This window comes from Festucalex cinctus, chromosome 1, assembly GCF_051991245.1.
Source record: "Festucalex cinctus isolate MCC-2025b chromosome 1, RoL_Fcin_1.0, whole genome shotgun sequence".
NCBI lineage: Eukaryota > Metazoa > Chordata > Actinopteri > Syngnathiformes > Syngnathidae > Festucalex > Festucalex cinctus.
In genome coordinates, this window is record NC_135411.1 from 13,596,791 (window position 1) to 13,624,577 (window position 27,787).

General features: G+C 36.7%; 2 protein-coding genes and 1 long non-coding RNA gene across 3 annotated transcripts; 1 reads left to right on the forward strand and 2 right to left on the reverse strand.

Annotated features, from left to right (window-relative positions):
- Positions 1 to 68: 68 nt before the first annotated feature.
- ctxn1 (cortexin 1) lies at positions 69 to 11,089 on the reverse strand. The gene is made up of 3 exons (XM_077518081.1): positions 10,947 to 11,089; positions 4,956 to 5,615; positions 69 to 201 (listed from the first exon to the last, which is right to left on the reverse strand). The coding sequence occupies exon 2, from the start codon at positions 5,267 to 5,269 to the stop codon at positions 4,994 to 4,996; it is 276 nt and encodes a 91-aa protein (XP_077374207.1). The 5' UTR covers positions 5,270 to 5,615; positions 10,947 to 11,089; the 3' UTR covers positions 69 to 201; positions 4,956 to 4,993.
- Positions 11,090 to 14,364: 3,275 nt separating this feature from the next.
- On the reverse strand, positions 14,365 to 27,198 carry LOC144016776 (mitochondrial import inner membrane translocase subunit TIM44-like). Its single transcript, XM_077518099.1, has 13 exons — positions 26,722 to 27,198; positions 26,306 to 26,407; positions 25,741 to 25,905; positions 25,552 to 25,632; positions 24,214 to 24,363; positions 23,825 to 23,958; positions 20,584 to 20,669; positions 19,747 to 19,839; positions 19,492 to 19,616; positions 19,213 to 19,263; positions 18,972 to 19,061; positions 18,417 to 18,527; positions 14,365 to 17,030 (listed from the first exon to the last, which is right to left on the reverse strand). Exons 1-13 carry the CDS (start codon positions 26,884 to 26,886, stop codon positions 16,911 to 16,913), a joined length of 1,473 nt encoding a protein of 490 aa, XP_077374225.1. The 5' UTR covers positions 26,887 to 27,198; the 3' UTR covers positions 14,365 to 16,910.
- LOC144016799 (uncharacterized) lies at positions 20,746 to 22,082 on the forward strand. Its single transcript, XR_013283013.1, has 3 exons — positions 20,746 to 21,027; positions 21,456 to 21,686; positions 21,958 to 22,082. It is a non-coding gene; the product is annotated as an uncharacterized LOC144016799 (long non-coding RNA).
- Positions 27,199 to 27,787: the final 589 nt, after the last annotated feature.

Consider the following 27,787-nt stretch of genomic DNA (forward strand, 5'->3'; position numbering starts at 1 on the left):
GTCCAGAACAGGAAGCGAGAAATGCCATCTTCAAATTAAAATGTCTAGCTGCGTGGCCGTGTGGTCAAAGTTGTGACGAGTCAGAAATGTTTATGGTATACTGTTGCCCATTTCAAACAAATCAAGTTTGGAAAAACAAAACAAAAAAACAGCAATTGTACCTTCGACTTTACTTCCGGTTTGTTGTGGTTCGTCTCCTAGCTGTGAAAGTAGAAAGAAAAAGATGCTAATTAACAATAAATAAATAAATGATTGAGCCTCAGTGTGTTTAGACACGGTACTGATTGGAAAATTTGCCATAAACTGACCTCAATATGACTTGCTGGCTGGCTGAATGGATGGATTGATGATAGCTATAGTTCAACAGATGAACACAATTTTACGATTTAGTTTTGTCTAAAGAGCAATTATGATAAAATGATGAATTAAGATAAAGTGATCTTGAATCTTAAGTCTTAAATCTTAAGTCTGTTTGCCAATGAGCGAAACTATTGTTTTTAGTAATTTTAATGTGAATTTCTTTAGTTTTTTTTTTTTTTTTTTTTTAAATGTGTCTTGATGTTGTGATTTTGGCCATGTGAAGCACATTGATTTTCCTGTGTGTGTTTATAAAATGTGCGACATAAAGTTGCTTGCCTTGTCTAAGTTACAGGTTGAATTGTTATGGGTCAGGAAGTAAAACTAAAGCAAACAATAGCGGGAAGCACTCAACGAGAAATCATAACATTTCCTTCTATTCAGCCCTTTCGTGAACAAGTCTGCTTCTCTTAACTCGTTGCTTTATTTTTCACCGTGCCTTAAACGAGTGAGACCACAAAATCAAACTGTTTGATGGACATACCTGCACATACAACCCCACTTCCCTCTTCTCCCACCTGATTGTATTGATGCCCGGGAGACAAGCAGATAATATCACTACTGTCATGCAAATTAGCTCCTGTTTGTCAAACACATGGGCCAGGTAACCTGATTGGTATTGAAAGGCTCCAGTTTGTATGTTGGCTTGAGAGCATACGCAAAACACAAAAAATAATTTGCATCGATGTTGATTTTGTGTGCGCGTGTGTGAGGGAGAGACTTGTTTTTTGCATTCATCAGTCGAGGGACAGGAAATTCGGTTCTTTGTATTCAGGAAGTTATCTTCAATCACCTGTGCGTACAAAAGCAAAGAAGGGAGAGGTGTGTGAAAATCTAAAGGGTTTTTTTTCCCCGCAAAATGAGAACAAATGATCTAAAATCATAGCGAAAATCCGTCTATATTTAACTCATTCACTCCCAGCCATTTTCACAGAAGCAATCCCGTTCGCTCCCGGCTGTTTTCCTGGATTTTGACTGATTTTGCAAGGCCCCCACAGAATATTGTGTTCCATTGCTATAAAAACATGGAATCTGTCAAAAGAAAGATTAAAGTCTCTTCTTTCATCAGGGAAAAAAAAAAAAAGTATGTTTCTATCTGTTTCCGTTTTGCAGAAATTAGCATTAGAAGAGTGTGAGGTTTAATCAGTTTTCACAAATCTATTTAAAATTTTAAGTAATTGAGCTTTTTTTCTACATGGCCCTGGTTGATCTCCTTTGCTCTGCTGCCACCTGCTGGCCGTTTGTGTAATAACTACCATTTCTGCAACCGTTCTTTGCAGTTGAGAGGCTGCATCAAAGCCTTCTGTATGCTCTAGAATAAAAAAAAAAGAAAAAGAAACGTATAAATACGTCTTTGGGACACTTAGAACATAAAAAAAACGTATCTACACGTTATTGGGAGCAAAGGAGTTAATGCCCAATGAAGTGCATTGTGAGGAAAAATAAATAAATGAATGAAGCCAAACAATTGTCCAGAAAACACTGATAAAGATCCAATGTTTACCATGAGACATGTGCAATTTCTGCCATTCATGTCAAGATGACACAATTCCATGACTTGGCCTCATTTGCATATTGTATGTGGGAGCTCAGTTGTTTGTTTGTGAGACGGGGTTGAGGACGAAGGAAGCTTTTGTTGTAAATTGTCTGCAGCCACTGGAGCTCAAATCTGTTCATTTGCCACACTAATGAGGGCTGACAATTTATGCTTCAGAGAGATTGTCATGTTGAGATTCTCAAACTGATTTGTTCATTCTGAACACAGCCAGTTCTAAAAGGATGTGCAAACTTGTGCAACCACATTATTTCACTTGTCTATTTTATACTTACACTCTTGAAATGATTTCGTGTTTTTTTTTGTTTTTTTTGTATAGGCTGTAGGTCACATGAATGGTGCAAACGATTTCGAAATAATTTGTCTCGGTTTCAGTAGCCTCTGACACAAAAACACGGCATTTTAATAAGGGGTGTGTAGACTTTCTTCAATGTAGTTCTAAAAGTGTCCACATGATGTCGCAGCAGACCACTTTGCTCAGCTCAATCATTCGACCGAAAAGAAGAAGAAAAAAAAATAACTCCGAGTGATTATTTGATTTCATTTACTTTAAATCTTGTCAACATTATGTGAGGTTAGAAGAAAAAAAAAAGCATTTTTTGTAAACTTAGCTGCGTTTATTCATAAACTCATTGTTCGTTGCTAATAATTCCTTTAAAAATTATCTGGGTTGACATTGCATAGGGATGGAAGGGCGGAAAGAGTTTTTACAAAACAAGCGGTACATACTAGCAGTGACATCAGCACTTGGTCACATGATCTCTACAGGCACTGTTGAACATATTTGGCTGAATACGAAAGGCAAAAAGCCGTCACTATTTGACCTGGCTATTTGTGAGCTCAGAACTGTTGGATCTCGTTACATTGTGCATCTACTTTGACCATTACAGGCTTCCCAAAGGGACAATTAAAAGCATAAAAAACCATGAGCATAATAAACGGTGCATTTTATAATGACAGTCAGGGAAATAACAGCAGTCTTTGGTCAATAGAATTCTACCTGAGCATCACCTGACCTACAGGTACAAGTTATACATTTCAGAGAAGAGTTCCAGTACAATCTTCAAATATAACATATTTACATGTTCAAAATGATCAGCTTTCAAAGTTGACATTTTCAATCTTTTTTCTGATTTCAGTAATTATTTGTAAAAACCAAATTGCCATAAACAGGACACCAGTTTGCCTCCACATCACCAAAATATGCATGTTAGGTCCCTTGACGTGTGAATGGTTGGTTGTTTATATGTTCTCTTGTTGAAAAATGTGGACAATCGTAGATTAATTTCTGCACGTTCTTACATAAATGCAAGTCTCACGCGCTGTCTGTGACTTGCTTAAGCTTAATCCTGACTGATTTGGTCAGCGGTTCTTAAACGTTTTCCACATAGTACCACCATCATGAGGCTTATTATATTATTGTAAGACACTGTAAATTAACTTGAACATCTGTGCTTGGATTAAGGGGGAAAAACGACAACCTTAATTTATTTTTTCCCCCTACAATTTATTTTAATGTAGTCCTATTTTTTCAAGAAAATAAAGTTTTCCAGAATAAAATAATTTTTTTTTTGAAATTCATTAATTAAAAAATGGCTTTCTTCCTTTGTTAAACTTTGCCTTTAATACCATATTATTCCGCTTATCTTTGAAAATATATTCTTCTAGGATTAAAACATTTTATCTTGACATGTCATTGTTCTTATAAAAATAGATTTTCTTTTTTTACTTTCGTCATATTTTATTTCTCTAAAAAAAAAAAAAAAAATGTAAAATGACATTTGAAATTCACTGGATAAAATATCACTTTTTTCTTTGTTAAACTTTGACTTTAATACCATATTAATCCTCTTATCTTTGAAAATATTTTTTTCTAAGATTGAAACATTTCAACTCAACATATGTCATTGTTCTCATAAAAATAGAGATTTTATTTTTATTTTTTTACTTTGTTGTCATAACATTACTTTGTTTCTCTAAAAAAAAAAATACTGTAAAATGACAACTTTTGAAATTCACTTAATAAAATATCACTTTTCCCTTGTTATACTTTGACTTCAATATAATAAAATTTTATTTTGGAAAAATACATCTTTATTCTCATAAAAATATATTTTTTAATTGGAAAAAAATAGTGTTGTCAAAGTTAAAGTTAACTAGTTAATAAAAAAAATTTTTCATTAATTATGTATTAACGCAGATTAATCACACTATTAATTTTGACCACAGGTGATGCTTTAGCTGACACTGCATGGTTACGAAAGGTCGCACAGGTTGTGTTTGAATAACAAACACAACTACATGCATTATAGTAAAGAATTTCATAAATATTTGCGTATGACATTCAGAATATTTGTTTATGTCAAACTATTGGGGTCGTTTTTTTTTCCCCATTTCAATATGCAAGTAATTAACTAATTAGAAAAAGAGGATGAGTGTGTGCAGTGCAAATGTCGAAGACATCCTCATAACATTAAATGTCGAAAAAAAATAACACATAAAAGGTGCTCGTCAAATTTGGCGGGGAAAAATGTTGATTTAAAAAAAAAGCCTTTTTAATTAAGCGTATAATAAAGATGTGATTAATCTGATTAAAAGAATTGACAGCTCTAGAAAAAATATAAAATTGATATTTAAAAATAACTTAAAAAATAGGCAAGTTATTATTCCTATGGCATTTAGTTGCACACTTTATGTTTATGTTAATTTAATGTTTTTTGGGGGACCTACTACTCGTATTAATTTGTCTTATCTAGGCATGGGCCATATGAAACTGATGGTATAAAGGTGAGTAAAACCACTGCAATATCACTGTATTAAAATTACAGCTCAAAAATGTCCTTTTAAAAAAAATTTGGTAAATAAAATCTACATTACAAAACATAACATACTAAGTTGTCCTGGGGGCTAACTAGTACCCACCGGCACCATTTTATTTTTATTTTTTTTAAAAGGACAATGCACAATAATCAACAGAGCAAAAAGGCTTTTTTTTTTTTTTTTTTTGAAAAAAACAAAAAAAACAAACAGTATTAGTGGTTACCATCAACCGGGAATTGGCCCATCTGCACCGACGAGTCTTCACACCAGCGCATAATCAAACTGCCCTCTGTCCAAACCCTCTTTGTGGTCCGTCCACGATGAGGCCGGCATGCTGCTGTAGGGGTCCAGCAGGATCCGCACGCAGCGGACCAGCAGGAAGAGCAGCAGGAGCAGGAGCAGGCCCACGAAGCACAAGGCCGTGGTCTGCTCAGGGTGTCCCGCCACGGGCTGCAGCGCCGTGGCGCCCCTGGCGAAGCTGGGCGGAGCCGGAGAGGACCGGTCGTAGTCCACCACCCAGTAGTTGGTGTAGCTCATTTTTGTACTCGTTTGATTTGTATTCAGAAATAGTGGTGAGACGTTCGCATGTTGATGTAAGTCACACCATGAAACGGCGCACTGTAACTCAAGACTGTTTTCCACAAGAGGGCAAACGGTTCCAGTAGGATTAATTAGGAGCGCCAGCTAATGAGCCTTCTGCTGCAAGTGCAGGCACGCTTGGAGAATTGATGAGTTTTTCTTTTCCATGCATGACCAGCAATAATAACTTGTCATGGGCGCGCAACACAAGTCGAAATCTCAACTCTCTTCAGCTATTTTGACGACTTCGCGATGTTACACTCGGGCCACGTGTCTTCATTTGCAGAGTCTCGACAGTGGATCCCTGGGAAAACGCAAAATATCAAACATGAGCAGCACCAGATGGCAATTTTTTTTTTCTGACTCAAAATGTGTGTTTTATATTTCATACAGAGAAAAACTAATAAGTTGTCTCATAATTGCCGCTTATATGTTCTTCATTCCGTAGCGTTTCGATTGGCTGGACTGTTTCCAGTACGCGTTTGTAGATTTTGTCCAATCAGATGACAGCCTTCATTTGTTGCCGTGTCAATCTAATCTGCCCAGGACCTACAAAAAACACAAAATTGGCTGATGTAACTTCCACTATATTAGCCAATGGACTGTTTCTTTAACCAATCAGATTTCAATTTCATCCTCACAGGCTGGCCCTTGATGACATCATCTTATCTGTCCTCTAATATAATCAAGTTTGACTAGCAAAACACAAGCTGCAATTTTATTGTTCATATTTTTGTCATGTTATTAGATAAATATTGATTGTGAACTTCTCCAGATGATAAGGGATTAAGTCTGGCATACAAAAAATAAAAAAATAAACAAAAATTTCTCCCTCGAGATGTTCAATACAGATGGGTTTTGCTTTTGCTACATGAACCTGCCTGTAACCGGTTTTGCTCTGACCAACCAACAGATTGTGGACCAGCTAGCTTGAATTTGAAATCAAATCTGATTGGTGAAAGAGACCGTTGCATTATTAATATAGTTAAACTTACATCGGCAACATGGAGGCTGAAATCTGATTGGACAAAAAAATAAATAAATAAATAAAAATAAAATAAAATAATAATAATAATTACATATATATATATATATATATATATATATATATATATATATATATATATATATATATATATACATTGTTAACTCACGATTCATTTTATTTTATATCTGTTCTAAATGTAGGGAAACAATAAATATTTTTTTCTAAGTTTCATACTCGTAACAAAAGTGGGAAAAAATGTCTGGCTGCATCTTTTAGTCATTGATACAGTAATTTCATAATAATTCACAATATTAAGTTAAAATTAAACACTTGTATTGTAAAAAACGAGTGTGATATTGATTTGTGTTGGTCATTTTTCTGCCACTAGATGGCATAATTGCATTTGCAAGACTTTCATGACAGCTCAGTGCAGTTTTCTTTTCATATTAATCTTTAACATGAAGTAACTTGTGAAATTCTGCACGTTTAAAGTTGTAAAATACAACTTGACCCCAGTCTCCACAAATATATGCACATTTTATTAGATTTATTACTGCTAAATTTTGACGTGGACACGTCTGCTGCATTGCAACTGGGGGAATTCCGCCAGTACAGGCTTTCCAAGTAAGGGGTGGTCATTAATCGTGCGTTAAAAAAAAAAGAAAAAAAAAAAAGTGTGGCGTTAAAGGAACTTTATATTAATGCACTAATTTTGACACCTATATATATATATTAGTTTCAAGTGATGCTCAATCACAAACTTCGACACTACGATAGGACATGTAACCTAAATAAATGGAAAGAGGCACGCAAGGCAGTCTGTCCCTGTCCTGAACTGGAGAGCAGAAAAGCCCAAGATAAATAAATCACAGCAATAACGGAGGAGAAAAATGCACAGAGACCCTTAGAGAGTTGCAGCGCAGAAACACTCTCCGTAACCTCTTTAATGGGCCGTGGAGTGAAGAGACATTCCCTGGGATGCGGGGCGCATTTCGCAGTCAGCAGATTCTATTCCAGGAGGCTCGTCTCCATCTCACACTCTCTCCATCACCAACACCCCAGTGATCTCGCAAAGACACATCGATAGCTCTCCACAGGACAGAACTAACAGCCCGAGAGAAGCTTTTCAACAGGAAACTTGAGGACATCTTGGGAAAATAAACGGCTTGCCTCGGGATTAATTATCAAATGGTTCACAGTTAGATTAGGTGCTTTGCATGTGTGAGGGCAGCAGAAAGCTAAACGAAAGCGATAGCCTCGCTTGTCAGTATAAGGAGAGAAAAGCTGACAACTAGCGTAATACAAGCATCTCTTTTGTGGTGCATTACAATTTATACAGATTCAACATTTATAAGGTTTCTTTATTTAACTACGAAGTGAATTAAAAGTTGATTTGTGAGTCATTTGTAGCGTAGCCCACTGAACCGCTTCCAACTAAGGTTAACTAACTCATTTGCTCACAAAAACGTATAAATACTATTTCAAATGTATTTTAAGTGTCCCAAAGACATATTTATTAGGGCTTATTTTTATTAGGGCTGGGAATCTTTGACTCTCTTACGACTCGATTCGATTACAATTTTTGGGTCTACGATTTGATTCAGAATCGATTTTCGATTCAGACGATTTTAGATTCGAAATTATTTGATTGACAAATGATTTCTGCTTCAATTTACAGATATGCACAACATTGTCATGATCTACTCCAGTCTGCTTTGCAAGACAAAATGACAAATAGAGACATTAAAGTGTCTTTTTTTGTTTTGTTTTGTTTAAACATTTATTAATTTTGTATTGTAAGTGCCTTTTTCCACAAAAACAGCTTGTGGGCTACAACTGCCTTTTCCCCCTTCTTCTTCATTTCCAATTTAAAAAAAATCGATTTTTGGATATTAAATATCGATTCAATTTGATTAATAAATGAGAATCTCGATTCTTTTATGAATCGATTTTTTGGCACACCCCTAATATTTATACTTTTTTTTTTTTTTTTTTTTTTTTTAATGCTAGAGCATACTTTGAGCAGCCTCTCAACTTCAAAGGGTGAAAAAAACGGTAGTAATTACAAAAACGGCTAGCAGATGGCAACAGAGTATAAGAGATCAACCTGGGCCATGATGAAAATGAGTTTTCTCACAATTCTAAGCAGATTTGTGAATGATGATGAAATTTAGCTATATTCTAATGCTAATTGCTGCAAAATGGATGGAAATATACTTTTTTTTTTCCCTGATGAAAAAAAAAAAAGATTGTTTTTCTAGCAATAGAACACAATATTCTGTGGGCCTTGCAAAATCAGTCAAAATCCAGTAAAACGGGTTGCTTCAGTGAAAAAGGCTGGGAGTTAAAGGCCAACGCTAAAAGTAAGATTTCAACGAGTCATTTAACTCATTCACTGCCAGTCCAGGAAAAAAAAAAATCTTTGACGTCTAAAATCGTCTATGGCAGTGAATGTGTTAAAGCTTCAAAGTTACCCAGGAGACAAGACGTCTGGGGCACACAGGGAAATGAGTTTATATCAAACATGAGGTAAACATTCGTTAAGATTAAAGTTTACTCTTTTAGACTGGGACCAAGTAGTCTTTTTCAGAGTAAAATTTACGCAACAAAATTGACTGTGTGAAAGGCGGTCTACAACCTGATTGGTCGCTAGGCAATTGAACACATACACTGCAAAAAAAATTGACTTACAAGAGAAAAGAAAAAAAGAAACAAATCTACCAATAGAACAGATAATTTGACTTCTAAGATTTCTTATTACAAGTAGATATCGTTTGCCTAAAAAAACATGTCTAAACTATTACATGTATATTACTAGGGGTGTTAAAAAAAAATCGATTCGGCAATATATCGCGATACTACAGCACGCAATTCTCGAATCGATTCAATAGGCAGCCGAATCGATTTTTTAACATCCATTTTTGATGGAAAAATATTCCACAAAAAGTCTAACTTTCTTACCTTAAGCATGGAAGAATGTTATATTAATGGAACATTAAGTCTTAATACTTTATTTCAATGCTGTTCAAACATGAAAAACATTAAATGCAGTGGCTCACAGTTCTCAGACTGAAGTTTCAGATCAATAAATAATAAATTTTCATACAAATCTTACAGTGTACATGTATAAGTTTACTGAATGGTGTTTTCTAAATTTGAGTAAAAAAAAATCGCAACAATCGACTTGTAATTTCATATCGGGATTAATCGGTATCTAATCGAATCGTGACCTATGAATCGTGATACGGATCGAATCTTCAGGTACTAGGCAATTCACATCCCTATACATTACCCACCGCTACTGAATTATTATTTTTTATTGATTTACTCATAAACAGTAATAAAATCTCAATAACAAGCTACAATATCTTAAAAAACGGGTCGTAAAATTGCCTGGTAAGAAGAAAAAGCACATGTATAATTTGCATTCATCTGATTTTATTTATTTTTTTTTAAATCTTAATATGCAACGCAGCGACAGACACCCATTCACGCTTTAAGTGATGCTGCCTGCACAGAAGCAAGCGTCTACTTACTACTAGTACAAGTAATCCAGAATTAAACAATTATGAACACTTACACATATTTTAAATAATAAACCGAGTTACAAGCAGATCTACTTCCAGCTGGCTGAAATGTTAATGCTTGGTTAGCAGGGCAGTACTTTTTTTAAGTTTTTTTTTTTTTTTTTAATTAGTGTTTCTCTGCATGAAAAATGATATATTGAATTGATATAAAGAGTATAAGGATGAATCAAACATTTTACAAAATATGTTGTAATTAGACAAATAGAAACTCTAATGGTATATAACTTAAAAACAATTGTCGTCAATTATACACAGATTTTTGTGATGTTGGGCCTAGCCCTAAATTACGGAGCTCAACTGTAATCTATTGTTTCAAAAAATAACACAAATACAAATGAAACGCGGCAACACTTTGCCTGTATGAGTTCCGGGCGTGTTAAATGTACCCGTTTTGCATATATATAGTTCCCAGAATGCATTGTGTGGCACAGTTAATAAAATTATAAGGACATATGCATTTGTGTTACCAGAAATTCAATTTGTGATATATTTAACACGTTTATGTTGGTCTATAATTTTTTTTTAAACAAACCATAACTTTAAGTTGTGTGTAAAATAATGACTTCCAGGGCGATTCTGTGTACAAGTTACATTACTCATCTGAGGACTGTTTTTGAAATTACAAATTTATATATTTGATTGTGGCTGGCAGCTTAATTGTTCTGACATTACAATTTTAAAAAAAGAAATTTTTTTTTTACTTTACAAAATCATCTCGCGGGCCGGATTAAACCCCTTTGTGGGCCCGATCCAGCCCGCAGGCCGTATGTTTGACACCCCTGCTGTAGATGGAGTAAAAAAAAAAAAAAATACAAGAGCAAGTATTAAGAAAAAGAAAAACTACAATCAAATTTAACACAAAAAACAGTTGCTATATATGGAATGTAATAAATCTAATCATGCTACAAAAATATTTGTACATTTAAGCAAATCAGGAAGCATAAAGAACATGGAGAATTCTAATGACCGCATCTCTATTTCACGCTGAGCGCGTCACATCTCCATTTCTAAACTTTTAGCATTAAAGTGTTCATTATTATTATTAGAAAGGAGAACTTACTTGTGTCACCACTGAGCCAATTCAACAAAGTAGAATGTTGACGGTGTTCAAAAAGCTGGGTCAGATCACGTTTCATTCACTCCACATCCTTTCACGTCCCTCAAGGAAGCTCCTCGGCTGCGTCGGCGGGGGCTTTAAGTCTCCTCACTTTCTGGGATCCGCCCCACCTCCATCAGTCTCATTCATCGACCTCCTCCTCAGGAGTTTCCCCTCTTTGGATGGCTTGTCTAAGTCATCTTTCCCTCTTAAAGAGTAAAACGGCGAGAGCAGAGTGAAGCTTTTGCATTATGTAAGATGACTGACGATTGTGAGGTCCACTCACATATGACCGGCTTGGCTTTATTGCTGTTCAGCGCAGTGAAATAATCAAAGAAGAATTCAGGATACAAAAGCAAAATGTCAAGAACTTAAAACTACAAACATATATACAGTACATGCAATGGCTATAAAGTCTACACACCCCCTGTTCAAAATGTCTATTTTTGAACGAAAGCCAAATGTGGTTGATTTTTATATCAAATTGTATCATTTGTGGGCATTCCACTCCAATTAACTCATTTGCTTCCAATAACGTGTAAATATGTTTTTTTTTAATGTTCTAAGTGTCCCAAAGACGTATTTATACGTTTTTTTGTTTGTTTGTTTTTTAATGCTAGAGCATACAGAAGGCTTTGATTCAGCCTCAACTGCGAAGAACGGTTGCAGAAATGGTAGTTATTACACAAACGGCCACCAGGTGGCAGCAGAGCAAAGGAGATCAACCAGGGCCATGTAGAAAAAAAGGTCAATTTCTTACAATTTTAAATAGCTTTGTGAAAACTGATGAAACTTAGCTCTCTTCTAATGCTAATTGCTGCAAAACGGAAACAGATAGAAACATACTTTTTTTTCCTGATGAAAGAAGAGACTTTAATCTTTCTTTTGATAGGTTCCATGCTTTTCTAGCCATAAAACACAATATTCTGTGGGCCTTGCAAAATCAGTCAAAATCCAGTAAAACAGCCAGGAGCGAACGGGATTGCTTCTGTGAAAATGGCTGGGAGTGAATGAGTTAATGATTAAGATTATTGTGCATAAAATGTCAGGATTGTAAAAGATGATTCCAACCCAGCATGACTTATTACATAATTGCAAGAAATGACAGTTGTGAAGTGGAACAAAACGTTATAGAGCAGCCAACTGTGACACATAATAACTCGGCACAATTAAAACGGGACAAACAGGGGGACAGATTGTACGTAAGTGCATGTCAACACGTTCCCCACCTGATGCCTCCCTCAAGGTTTAATTAATTGTCTTGTGATTATAACACAGGCCTGAAGGACATTCTGATTAAAATCGCAGCGAGCATCTTTCCAGCGTGCTGCCCACTTAGTTCATAATTAAACACCTCCCGAGTGTGTGCTTATGAAACTGAATTCTGCTTTTCTCATGAGTTCAGGTCAGACTGAGACACCAAGGGGGCATGACTTCCCTACATCCCTCAAATATCTCCACTTGGTTCAAAACAGGGATGGGCCGATTATCGGCCAAGTTGATTAGCAGTGCCGATATTCAGCATTAAACAAATATTGGCATTGGCCATTTTTAAGACTCATGTGGCCAATTATATTTAAAAAATAAAAAATAAAAAATGTTAACTTCACGAACTATTTATTTAAATTGTCAGTTAACGTTATAAGACATGCTGCTCACCCTGGGAACTCTCTGCACCTTCTGTTTGAAATAAAAACTAAGATTTTTTTTAACTAAGTAAAACATACATCAGATATTTTGGAAAACAATAGTGAGATATTTACTTGTTTAGGATTTTATTTAACTATTGAAGACATGCTACTGCCCCTGGGATACTTTTTTTTTGTTTTTTACTTTTTGTTAGAGATTTTTAACAGATTTATTTAGCTTTTTAAACTCCAATATTTTACTAATCCTAAAATGTGTTCAATAAACATGTGCAATAAAAATTCAACACATTTAAGAGCTGGAATTTGTTGTTTTGTTTTTTTCTAAATTTTGATGCCAATATTTCCCCTTTTAGTGATAATGAATATCGGCTTCAAATATCAGTTATCTGTGTCCTTGACTAACTACTAATAATCGGTATCAGCACTGGAAAAAAAAAATACATATCGGTCTATTTATAGTTCAAAATGCTGCTGCTCGCCTTAACTGGAATACGGAACTTTTTGGCCTCCCTCCACAAGGTGCCTGTGCACTTTAGACTTCTTAGCAAGACTGCTCTTTTTGTTTTAAGAGCTTGAAATGATCTCACCCCGCCTTAAAATGCATTCCTTATTATTCCTTGCCGTTCAACACGGCTCAATACTTGAGGCCTTATTTTAGTGTCTTATTGTTAATGTTACACACCATTTTTTATGTACAGCACTTTCCAGCTGCAGTTGTTTTGAAACTTATTTTTTATTATGGTGAATTTTTTTCCTGTTTTTTTTTTCCCCCCCAAGGAGACCCTCCTGCATTATCAAATTTTTGCTTGTTAAAATAAAATAAAATAAAATAAAATAAAATATTTCCAGGCAGTGCAGCAAGTAAAAACTATCCCAACAAAACAAGTACAGCTTCAAGATATTCAAATAGGCACCAACTCTTTTAAAGCGATGTTGCCATTTTATAGAGTGCCTTAACTCATTGACTGCCATTGACGGAAAAAGACGTCAAATAATGCATTTTTGCTGGGCTGGCAGTGAATGTGTTAAACACAATGTGCCAATATATTTTGTGATTATATTGCAGCATCCTTTTTTCCTTTTTTTTTTTTTTAAGGCAAATGTTTAAAAATCCATCAATTTTGGTTACATCTCATCTTAAGTCATTGACTGCCATTGACGGAAAAAAACGTCAAATAATGCATTTTTGCTGGGCTGGCAGTGAATGTGTTAAGTGGCACGTAGCAAAATATGGGTTTTATAAACTGTATGTATACACTGTATGAATGCTATTATGCCACAAAGAACATGCTGTAATAAGTGCAGACTGCGCTGCCTGCAGCTTTTAATCAGCTCCCAGGCTGTTGTGTTGGATCAGCCAACCTCATTCATTCAGTCACAATACACACAGCACAAGGTTGTTGAATGTAGCCTCAAGCTCTTACTTCACATTGCACTTGGAATCCTCTCACTACATTACATGATTGAAAAAGCTTGTCCCCCCCCCCTGCCCCCTCAACGTAATCATTGTCACAAGCACAGAAAGACTTTGTAAGGAGAGGCCGGTCTAAGGACACATTCATCACAAGAGACAGCTACGGGATGATGTCGCGTATATGTTGGCCCCGTGTGTGCATCCACTGGCGCACGTTATTTAAAGGCTGATCTATCATCCCTATACGACACTAACAAATCCATTGGCTTATCAAAGCCGTGTCATTGGCTGGATACATGGACATCTATCACAGCATGTCAGCGTTGAAATTAGAAAAACAAATGCACGCGCATGACGTGCAGTTTAATGTTCGCCGGTGGATGTTAAAAAAAACAAAAACAAAAGACATCGCATACACTGCAGACTCTGAATGAGCTTGAAAATCAATGTACATTGAAAACCTTTTTGGACAACTTAAGTATTGGCAATACACTTTAACAGCAAAACAATGTAAATTTGCAGAATGGACACAAACTATGTGAGATTCAAGAAATCGACATTAAGCGCTTCCATTACATCTTGAAGTCGCTGACAAACAGACTCAATGTTGGAACAAAACCTTGTTTGGTTTGCACATTTCATGACTCAATAATGGTGCCTGATGGGCATCTGTATTAGTCTGTATGTGTGCATATATGTAGACATGCACAAGTTATTTTGAAACGGGCTGCTGCTCAGGTTCATTTACATAATACAGTAGGTCCTTCGGTGTGCCATCTTACATCAGGCAGGTTATTGAACAGCTAAGGGGTCCTAAAAAGGGGAAGCATCGAGTCCGTTGGCCGTGTGCGGCCATATTCCCGGCAGTTATGACTGTGTTCACATACTATGCAGCGACGATATTAAGGAAAAGAATATAACAGACGGTTGTAAATAGCGGTTGTAATTTAGCCATGATGGAAGCCCGGTTGAAATAATGCTGAGGGCTGGGTATCGATTCAGATTTCCAAAATCGATTCAGAAGAGCCGGATTCGATTCACATTGATTTTCGATTCAGTTAAGGATTTCATGCCGTACCAATTTTACCTTTATGTGGAAGTCTAGTAGAAACTTCTTTCTCTTACTTGGTTTTTATTTACATTTACAATAGAATCCAATAGTTACATTAATCATGTATATTTTATTGAACATGACCTGATCAAAACCATAAATAATAATTGAAATCAATTACAACCACAGCGCTATGTAAATAAATTGGCAAAAACACATTTACATTCCTGTGGCAGATTTTATACAAAGGTTCCACTGGTTAATAAATAAAAACAAACAGCCATAGTACATAATTATGCATCCACATTGTGTTTTTATGTCCAATAATTACCTTACTTCTTTTGGGGGGTATTTGGCACATTAATGTACAGACAGTAAAAGCTGTATTAAAAGTATCTATTTGTAGTTTTATAAATCGATATTGGGCTATGAAAAGGGATATCGATTCAATATGGATAACGATGTTTTAGACCCAACCCTAGCTGATGGATTGATGGATTGACGATCACAGTTTGGTTTGTCTTGAAATACTGATGGCGGACGGCTGTCCCAACTGTTGACAATTGCCGAATGAGACATTCAAAATTCACTGATGCTTCCACGTTTGCTAGTTTGCCATTTCTAAGTTTACCAAAATCAGTCATTCTAGTAACAAAATGAGAATGATGCAGCTCGCCGGTAAGTGGCACCAATGCAAAAAAAAAAAAAAAAAAAAAAAAAAAACAGACAGAAATACACAAATAGTAAAAGTGGTGTGAACTGTGAAGCGAATCAGTCTGTTTGTTCCACAGTGAAATGTGATGAATAAACAAACACGGTATTAAAAAAAATAATAATAAACTTGTTATTCACTCATTCAACAATAACATGTGGCATCAACAACTAACATCTGAATAATCCTGGAAGTGCAACATGATCCTCAGTCAGTGAGGATACCTTCATGTATTTGAATATGGTCCCATATATTTACATTAAACTATTATAGACAACATAGAATTAGAGATAAATATGCATGCAGATGTTTCTTGTGCAAGCTGTTGTAGGTCACACCCTATAGTATATTTACTCACCTATTTATTCGGTATAATCCAACACCTGCAGTAGTAATTACTTTTGAATTCATGACTTATGGCACCGTATCATACAGTCAAGCTAGATCACGTGGTTTGACAAGCCTGAACTTAATAATATTCACGAGGAAGATGTTCTGAGATGCTTCGGTCTTTGTTTTACAATCTGTATATAGATTATTTGCAATATTAATTCTACTGTTAAAAAAAACAAAACAAAAACAAAATAGTGTTCTTGTAAGCAGTACCCCCTCCCCCCCACCATGTTGGAGGTTAACACATTTGTTTGCTCCAGTGTTTGAATAGAGAATCATCCGAATCTCAACCACCTTTATGGTTGACAAACTGGTTATGTGATTAAAAAAATATATATATAGCAATAAATGATTTATGGCCTCCTGGCTGGTGTTGATGAACTGTGGCATTAGATGCGACCATCCAAGCTGTTGCCATCCTTTGTTCAATTGTCTTTAAAGATCAAACTTGGAAATCAAGAAACTCACTAATAAGTATCCATGGAGTCAACTTCTTCAGTAGTGCATCCGTTTTCCCAAAGCTGCACATTAAGCCTCTTAATCGTGATGGCGAAAGAGACAATGTTTTTGCAAAAACAAAATGCTACCTGTATTTGTCCTCCTTTCAGAGAGGATGACTACTTGCAGGTATTCCAGACTCCTCTTTGCTGCTTCTGCACGCACTTCCACTTTGTGTGTCTTTTCCCTCTCCTCCCACCTACGTTTCCTCCTAGAGGATCTGCTCAGTGCTGGATGCGGAGATGTCGAGGAGTCTCCACGCTGCGTTGGGGTTCAGCTCCTCCTGGTCGCGACACAGCGCCCAAACATACATGGTCCTCAATACCTTCTCCTGTCATGGGGAGGAGAGCAGAAATGTTACTCACAAAACAAAAGGGATATTGGGCTTTCAGCTGACAGTTCAGGATGAACCTAAAATGCACTCATATTTACAAGTGAACATAGCTTGACTTTCTGTACACTTAATGTTTCAGTACTTTTGGCACAACTGGACTACAAAATTCCCAACAGGTGTTTGATCCTGATTCCTGAATCAACCAATTATTTGCCTTTCTTCTTCCAATATCTGTTGTCACCTACTGATAAAACTTGGTAAGCTCAGTGGCCACTTCCCTCTGAGAACATCCTGTTTGAAACCTCACAATGGCAAGGTACTGTTCATCAATTATTAGGTGTTGTTTTGATGTCAAATTGCAGCGGTAGGCGTGCCCTTAAATGTTAACATTTTGCCCCTAAAATTTGAGACAGTTGAAGCAAATTTGTAATGTACTCGCACATGTGCAACTAGTAATTTTGTTTTTTTTCCTCCTGACAAACTTGGTGGAAGTAAATCGTCATTTACTCGCACGTGTGACTAGTAAATTTGTAGATTTTTTTTTTTTTGCTACTGACAAACTTGGTGTAAGTAAATTTGTAGTCTACTTGCACATGTGCGACTGGTAAATTGGCTGATTTCTTTTTTTTTTTTTTCTTCCTCCTGACAAACTTGGTGGAAGTAAATTGTCATTGACTCGCACGTGTGACTAGTAAATTTGCTGATTTTTTTTCGGTCCTGCAAACGTGGAAGTAAATTTGTAATTACTCGCACATGTGCGACTAGTAAATTTTCAGATTTGCTACGGGCATATACTCGCACGTGTGACTAGTAAATTTGCTGTTTTTGTTTTTTTGTTTTTTTTGCTACTAAAACTTGGAAGTAAATTTGTAATCTACTTGCACGTGTGACTAGTAAATTTGCTGTTTTTTTATTTTTTATTTTTTTGCTACTGACAAAATATGTGGAAGTAAATTAATCATCTATGGTACTTGCACATGCGACTAGTAAATTTGACGATTTTGTCTTTTTTTTTTTTTTTTTTTATATTGCCAAACCTCTGCTCCAAATTCACCAGTAATGTAGTGAATGAATGAGTGGACGTTAATATTTACCCTTACACATCAACAACCTCTAATATTTCTGTGCTCCTAGTAAAAAGGTTAGATGGGGCTCTGTACTGTGCTATACTTTAAATGAATGTGAAAGAAGTCAATGGAATTGCATCGGGTTCTTCAGATTCTAATTTTCAGATTGCTTTATTAATCTCTCAAAGTCAGTCTCAACCCGTCCAAAAGGGTTGCACAGTATGAACCTTGAAGAAAACTCAGCAGGCGGGAGGGGGAAAAAAAATAAGGCAATAGGAATTTGTCACAACGGTTCAATAAAAAGAAATGCACTGACCGGATCTCCTTCCACGATGTCTCCTTTGGGGCTTCGTAGAACCATGACCACTTGGGCCTGGAAGGTGATTATCAGCACTGGGCCCTGGTCCATCATCTTCCCCATGGCCAACTACAACCAACAGCAAGACAAGGGAATAAAACACATTTAAGAAAGACAACATTTGATTCACGAAACATCATACGAATTGTAGGAATTGAACTAGTGAGGTTGATGAGTCTGACAAGAAGTGCAATTGTGCACATTAGCAGCAAAATTGATTAAATTAAATTAAATAGTGGGAAAATAACATCTTCGCTGTCTGCTTGATTCTAAGTACCGTCTTTTATTTCTTACACGTCACACTTTTCACAGTCCTTTTGTTAATACTTTATCAGTAGTTTAGTTAATAAAGCCAAATAACTCATTTACATGGTTTGTGTGGGTGAAATAATACGGCTTCTGTACGCTGAGAAACCAATTTTTCCATTACCGTTGCATACTTTCAGGTCACCAGAGGGATTTGCACAAGAAGTGCGGCCGTGTGTGTATAAAGGCTGGTGTGTGGACACTTACATCAATATTATCTATATCAAGGATTTTGGACTGGAACAGCAACCCCAAAGCTCTAGCCTGCTGGATGGGATGGGCGAGCTGACTGTATGTCTGAGGACAGAAACCAAAATACGCATCAGATATGAGGATATATTCTTAGCATGGTGTGTGAACCATCTACCTTGGCTATATTCAGATATATTCATCACACATTAAACTAGCTAAAGTTTGCATGAGCCTCATACACTTATGTGGAACTTACCGCTTCATAGCACCAGTCCTTCAATACATCCAGCTCTCCACGAATCATAGCCTAGAGAAAGAACACCAAAACTCAAGTTCAGGACTGTTGCATTGCTGTTTCTACATTTTTAAAAGTAAGTTTAAGGTACAGACCACTTGAAATTGACAGACATTACAGCATGGGGCTAAATTGACTATAAAGATCAGATGAAAGTCTGACTGCTAAGTCTCATCCCAAATTTTATATTCCAATCAAATGATCTGTAATTTATTATAAGAACAAGGGGCAATGTTTCACCTCTAGTATGTTTGGGATGATGTCTTTCTCACACTGCTTGAGAAAAGAGTCCTTGTCAAATTTGGGGTCCGCCTTCACAATCTCAGTCAGCACCTCAGACATCTCCGTCTTGGAGAAAAGACCACCTGTGAAAACAAATATCATCATCATTACATATTAAGTTATTTTATAACACACATAGGACATGTCACCAGATTTTCTTTTCGTAGATTTCGCCAAATCTGTGCATGATAAAGACGATGCGAAGCTCACTACCGAGGACGGTGGTGACTCGGTCGGTCACGGCTCTGGATGCTCTGACCAGGACATTGTCACTTTCGTCATATTTCATCTTCATCTCAAAGAACCCTATAGAGGACAAAAAGAAGACACAAAACTTTAAGAACACAATATGATGATTAGGAATCAAATTTTGACCTGAAGGGGCACATTGACAAGAATCATAGTTCATCTGAACTGCATTGTGGAATCAAATGTGTATGCTGCCACCCGCTGCTTCAAAACGGAATTGCCTGCATCTGCACAAAAGGGGAGATTTTATTTTTGCCCCACGGACCCGTTTAATGATAAAAAAAATATTCCAAAAGACAGACATATAAACAAATACAAAACGTTCTGAAAAATGCAAAGCCGCATTAGGCTGAAAGTAATATTAGTGGAATTGTGCTTGTTTCAGTCCCAATTTGAGGTAATAACACACTAAAGAGTGACACTGTAATTGTTTTTGTCGTCATTTCTTCACAAAGATAGCAAGTTGGAAATGAATGCAAGTAATTCTGTACTTTTCCATGAATATTCTGCCATGATGTCAAACCAGGCTTTTTTCATAATGCCAAGTTCAATTTGTGAACCTCTCTTCTTACTATCGTATCATGTGACCAAGATGATCGGTTTGACTGAGTTAAGTGCCACAGGAGGAAGCACCTGATTTAAAAAAAAAAAAAAAAACTTCTTTCAGAATCTGATAATTAAAAAAAAATAATAATTGTTCACCCATTACAGTTGCTGGTTGGGAATTGCTGTAATGGGGAGGGGGGGGGGGGGGGAATTACTTAATTGTTAGTGAGGGGGAAAAAAAGGAATCTGCCTTACTGTTGAAAACCATGTTATTGTCTTTGAAGTCCTTCCACTGTTGATACCACTTTGAGTCCTTATGGAGAACAACTCCCAAATCCTCCCTGCAAATATAAACAGCATCAACAACAGTCCACAATTACATTATTGATGACATACCAATAGGTCGCTTGCACATGTCGTCACTTCCGCCTCGGATTTCTCGTAGTCGCCATGCTGGGTGGCCTCCATTTACGTAGCGATTCGGTCTAACACGTATCTATCACGTTTGTTTTCTGCGTTTAAAATGGTACATTGTTGCTATATCGTTGGCTGTTCGAACAAAGCCAAGGGGGAAAATGGTCGGTCTTTTTTCCGAATTCCGAAAATAATTAGGAACCAGGGCCTGGAGACAGAGGAGTGCGGACTCCGGAGGGAAGTCGTTACTTTGGGCTCGTGTGTGCAGCGATCACTTTATGAGCGGTAAGCTTGTTTACCTTTATTTAATGCATGAGGATTAATAACGTTTCGACCGCCCATATATGGGCAAGTTGCTTATGTTTTGGATTCATGAGCAAGCAAGTTCGGTAGTACAAGCTGGCTAGCGGACGTTAGCCGAAAGCTAACATCGAACATTTTCACCCAAGTAGTGCCAGTGCAAAGTGTTTACTGCTGAAATTGGATTGATTAGTCTTGGGCTTTTAATGCCGATAACATGTTTTTTGGTGGCAAAATGTAAACTTGGAAAAAAAAGAGACAGAAGGGGCTGATGCAAGAAAACAGACCCCCGGGGGTGATGCAAGAAAACAGACCCCCGGTAGCCTACACATCATGCTAAAGAACTTATTCACGGCCACCCTACTGCGGTAAAATAACCAGTCTTTCCATATTATATTTGTTTATTTTAACAGGTCGCCCTGCGCCCGTTTTTCTGTCCAATCATCCCGACTGGGCTCCAACATTAAAGTTGGGTCCTAAGTTACAACATCTATGTCTCAGCCCAGTCGGTGCCAAGATATGAACGTGCACAGGAGAGACAAGCAAAGAAAAGACGACTCGAAGTGGCAGAGATTGTTGCAGTTATGCAGCCAGATGGCTCCAGTAACCTGTACCCTCAAGTACTGCTGACATCATTGACTCTGGTATGCCACTCAGAATTCATTACATGATATATTGTATGCATGAGTGAATGTATGTGTTTGTTTGTGTGTGTACACGCACCTTATATTTTAGAGACATTTGGAAGTGTTTATAGAAATAAGTATTTGCCTGTAGCAATGTTCATACATTAAAAAATGCAACAAAATGTGTACATTTCTTTTACACTGACAAAAAAACTATACTACTTTACTATATTAAACCTATTACTGGTACCGTATTTTTTTGTGATTTATTTATTTATTTTTTCTTTAGGGATCTCATGCCACACCGACTTGATTGCCAATGACATGATGGTAACGAAGGCGAGCATCAAAGCATTGGAGGAGGACAACATGCGACTGTTTGTTTGGCGCTAATAAAGGCAGCGTTTATACAAATTCTATTGTTGGGTTTGTTTACAAAGCTATACATAATACAAATGACAGGATTTGACTCAATGTGCAATATGGTCCCTCTTAAAGTAATGGCATAAATCTCTATTATTTCTAAAAGCACAAAAAATGAAGTGAATAATGATTAGATGTAGTAATTTCAGGGTTAAAAATTGAATTGTCAATTAATGTAGTTTATTTTAGCACAGGTGCCTACCATCCTGAGATGACGGTATGATGTAATGTTGATGGGGTAAGCAATGACTTTCATTATACTATGTACAGAGGAAAAAGTTGCTCTCTTTTAAATTTGTTTAATGTAAGACAAGTACCAGTACTGTGTTACAGTTTTCCCAATAATCCTTGTTTCACACTTGTCACAAAACCACTGTCCTTTTGGCAGTCTAGATTGGCACACTTCAAGTGATATCATTTGATTTTACAATCTGCTGCAGCACAAAAAACTACTTTATTCCGCATCTTTGAAGTACATGAGCAAGTGGTAGGTGACAGCGGCTGAGCAGGAACACTGGAAGTCCACTGCTGATCTAGTAAATGCTCTCCCGAGCAGTTCAGGTAAGGAGGGGATTTTGGGGGAAAAAAAACTCTGGCTTTTCCAACTGGCCAAAACGAGCGATCTGGGTGGACTCGCTCAATCACACTTTGTCCACACCACAAAGTCGCAGAAGTCCGTCCAGTTAAACTCATCTGTGCCTGAATCTGAAAATATTACAAACATTGTAATGAAAATATGAAACATAGAATTAAATAAGAAACTACAAAAAGTAAAGCCATACATACCTGGTAATAATATTGGTGTTGTCGTGACAAGTGATGGGAATTGTTGCCATCTGGCACCAGACAGAAATTGGGTGTTGTGACAGCCTCCTTAACCGTGAGATCATAAGAAAAGCTGTCAGTATGCTCAGTAGTTACCATGAACACGTTTTATTGTACTGGAAACTGAAACTAAAAATACGTCCTCTGAGAGTGGTTAACCTTAACCATTTAGAATAAGTTGATTAAGTAACATGTAACTAGTGAAAGGGTAGCATTAAATTTAATTAAGCCACGGGGAGGCTGTGCATAGTTACTTTTTATTCTTATACGCTCTGCCATATTTGCCTGTTATAAAATGATTAGAAAAACCACATCAGGTAAAGCCAGCTGTGCATGTAAACACAATGATAACAGGAAGCCTGAGAACAAATCAACATTTTTGTGTGCAGAATTACCAACACCATGTGGTTTACTTACGTGCAACAGCAACCGTTTCTTCTGATGCGATGTTAAAGTTTACACTCTGTATCCACCCGCTTACAAAATAATTGTAAGCCTCCAGGGATTTGTTGGCGTGTTATGGAGCATGTTGTCAACGCGAGGTAGGGAAGATGTCCAGAGATGTCACATTTGGCCAGCAAGCTTTCTCCGTCAAAAAAAAAAATCACCCTTGGTCAGGACGTAATTAGGATCAATCCCGCCACACAGAGACACCTTCTGCCTGTATCGTTGTTTTTGATCTTCCGGTAAATCGTGAAAATACTGCGAAAATTACATCAGGTTGATAAGCTCTACCGTGTAACTCGCGAGTGTACCTTGTGAACCGGCGGACACCCAATATGGCGCCCGAAGGAAAAACTCCCATGATGCATTACGATGTGCAAGCGACCTATAGCCATAAAATTCTCTCATTACGATTATTAAGTGTGATAATGTTTGGTTTTACACCCGCATCAATAATTACTTACTCATTGGCCTCAAATACTCTTGTGTCACTATCTGCTCCCTTTGAAGAGAAATCACTCCTCTTCCTCAGCTGAGGGGGAGCTCTGTAAGGTCCAGTGTCACCAACATCAATCTCCTTCTTCATGGTTTCAACACCCTGCAGGGATGACAGCAACAGAGTATCACTACAGCTCAACTATTTGAATGCAAGAGACAGTCAATTGTGTTCGTGCCCTAATTACAGCACACAATTATTAATCATGACCCAGTTTCCCACGTCACAGTAAGCTGGGTACCAACAATAACACAGCAAGATGGATGGAAACTAGCACAAGTATAGAAAGAAAGTCATTTATCAGTCATTTATCAGTCATCTCCCCCCCCCCCCCCCCCTACCTCCTCCTCCTCTCACCTGTGAGATAGCCTGGAAAGCACTGGTCTTGCCCAGTCGTTCTCCTCCCTTGGAAACGGTCTCAGCAGAGTGCATGGCGCTGCGGGCTGCTTCCTCCACACCCTCCTTGATTTTCTTCCCAATGTCCGTCCGACTCACTTCCTCAATACTCTGTTCAATGCAGTTCAATAACTCTAAAACTGAATTATGTGCTCACTTCGCCTTAAATAATGCACAACAATTACGGATTCGAGAATGGGTTTCTGTTTATTTGCTGAATACAGTCTTCCCTCGCTATAACGCGGTTCACTTTTCGCGGTCTCGCTGTATCGCAGATTTTTTTTTAAGTGCAATTTTGCATATTTTTTTACAGTAATATACCCATTTTATAAAATCTATGAAGGTTTGAACATTGTCAATGTTTGAACAAGAGAGAAATGTGAGAACATGTAAATGCCTCAATGAGAAAAGTGTATAAATTGTGCGGTCGGGGATTTTTGAGCCTTAAAACATTTATAAGAGTTGTAAAACATAAAGCTAACTACTTCGCGGATTTCATTTATTGCGGGTATTTTTTGGAACCTAACCCCAGCCGAAAACGAGGGAACACTGTATACATGTAAGGTCAATACATTAGGTACGTCCTCACTGTCAGAAAGCTATTAAACCCACAGTAATTAATGCACTATATCAGTAAAAGTGCTCTTCAATTATTTTTTCTTATACAAAGAAGAAGAAAATATTTTGCACACCATCAACTCTCCGGTGTGACTATAAATAGTGCATTTGTCTATAAAATTGCTATAAGTACTCCACAGAGGAGCTAATACTCCATGCGTGCTCGCTAACAATGAAAGCGCTACTGCCACCTACTTTAGTGAATGTAAAATCACACTTTATTATAGTTAGGCAAAAAAAAAAAAAAAGTTTAACTGTTGTACATTTGGAACACTGAGGTATATGCACATGGAAAAAAATTATTGTATTTTTTCCAAATTCAAATCAGATTAGTAGAGAAGCTATTATAATTGTCTATGATTAAAAAATATTTACACTGTAAAATGAATTGACTATTTAGGAGAATGAACAAAAACAGCACATACCTAATAATGTTTTTCACATGTTAATTAAAAAATAATAATAATAAAAGCCAGATTATTATAGAAGCAATAAAACGAAGAATAGCTTTCAATTGTTTACCGTAGATTCATTTGATGAACACACTGTTTATGTATACTTAGCACAGATGTATAAACCGCAAAATATGAGATGCCTTTCTACTTACATTCCATTTCTTTTTTTGACAAAGCACATTTAAAGACATGAGATATAAATTTCAGGTTCTGCTCTGTTACATACCTCCTTCACTGTTTCCGACAAAGAGCCCAGGGTCTTTCTAAATACTTCGGAGGTCTTCACCGTCTCTGCCTCTATAGTTTTCTGCAGAAAGAAATATAGACGCTAACATATAACCCTGATTTAAAATAACCGCAAGGACATATGTATGTTTAAAAAATTGCAGTTAAGAATTAAATACATTAATCTTACATATTTCCTCCGCGCCTGTTGGAGAGCATCTGACTCCTCAAGCCTCTTGGCCTCCTCTCTGAACTTCTTGATGTTCTCCTTCATCTCTTGATTCTTACTGAACTCCTGACGAAGGTTATCCACAAACTCTCCCAGGAAACCTTTGCGACCCGAGGCATGTCGAACCTGATGAAGCATAGGTATAGTGCTCTACACACACATACATACAATAATTGCTAAATAATAATTAAAAAAAAATAGACTAAGGTACCGATGAGGGATCACATTTTACATTTAGATCATATACAAATGTATTTTAGTGAATTGTCACAGCCCTCACATCGTTGCAGCAACTTGTCTAACTTGCATCACAGAGTCTTCAGTAGGGTTTCAACCATGCTACATTATTGCATTTGCACTCTAAGCCCCAAACACATTAACTTTAATATTTGAATAGGGTATAAAAAGTCACGTTACCACTGACTGCAACACATATATAAACATGGAGTCACTTTTGCTCTAAACAAACTATCATTGGCTTATAAATGAGTTTCATTATAGTTATGGATCAGCTGCTGTAGTTTACCTGCAGTGCTGCTGCTTGACTCTTGTGTAACCTGTCAGCATCTCCTCTCCAACTTGACCACAGCGGCCGGGAACAAAAGCTAAAGCGATGTTTACCAACCAGCTACAAGAAAGAAAATAGTATTTTTACATTCATATAATAAGGATTGTTACACACTGAGCAATAATAAACGAGACGACTAGTGCCACAGTCCATTTTTAACAAGTCCTATTTTGTTTTAAACTTCACTCAGCGTGTACGACACGGAAGCCCATTTCATTCATCCACCTTCCTTCTGCCAAATAAATTACAAATAGCAAGATTGTCCACCACCGAAGTTGATCACCAAAGACAAACCCCAAACTTAATCTGTTGATGCCTCAACATTAAGTATTCATTGGGCGTGAGGAACGATAATGAAGGACGTATGAGCCTACCTGGTAACACCGAACCATGGAGGCTGCCATCTTGATTTCAGCATGCAGCAAATGCACGTGCAACTTTGCGGCAGCAGCTGACCTTCCGTTCAGCCAATAGGAAGAGAACAAGGCGCTTAAGGGGCGGAGCCAGGTGTCACCATGACTTTTAAAGGGGAACCGCATGACACACGTCACCAGCAGTGTGCTTGATTAAAATTATTAGAATATTCGACATAAAAGGCTACTCTGTTTTCGTTGCTGTAAAACTTTGCAGTAAAAAACTCCTTGAAATTTAGTTACTATAATTTTATCAGAAAAAATAAAAACATTTACTAAATATTACTATTAGTAGGCTATTGCAATAATAATAGTTATTATAACCATTATTATTCTTATTGTTAGACATTTTTTTAAATAAATAACATTTTAAGATTTATATATTTTTTACTTTAAAGACATACTTGACTCATTGTGCCATTTCAACTGTAAGAAGATACTTTGTCTAGAATTAATGTGATAACATATTTATTTTTCACAAAGATAAAATACCTTTAAAAACTCAAGTTTTCACTTGCTGTCGACTGAAGATGACATCATCTGCGCTGAGGAAATAGGTAACGACCAAATCATAGCTCAGTTTGCTGACCAAACCCAGAAAACAGGTGTGCTGTGATTGGTCGCTACCTACTTCCTCAGAACAGGTGATGTCATCTTCAGTTGACAGCAAGTGAGAAAATGTGTTTTTAAAGCTATTAATTGTACTTGAAAAATGATGAAGTTATCAAATTAATTCTGGACAAATTATTAACTTTTTACTGCTGAAAATAGCTCAATGAATCAAGTATCCTTTAAAATTTGAAATCCACGAACACTCGTCATGGCCCTTTTGGTATAATAATAATAATAATAATAATAATAATAATAATAATAATAATAATAATAATAATAATAATAATAAATTAGTATTATTTTCCATTTTTACTACTATTTCTTCCAATTTTATTCATTAGCAAAATACAGCGCAAGAGATGTAGAAGACTTACAATATAATGACAAAGACGCATATGATCAAATAAAGAAGATC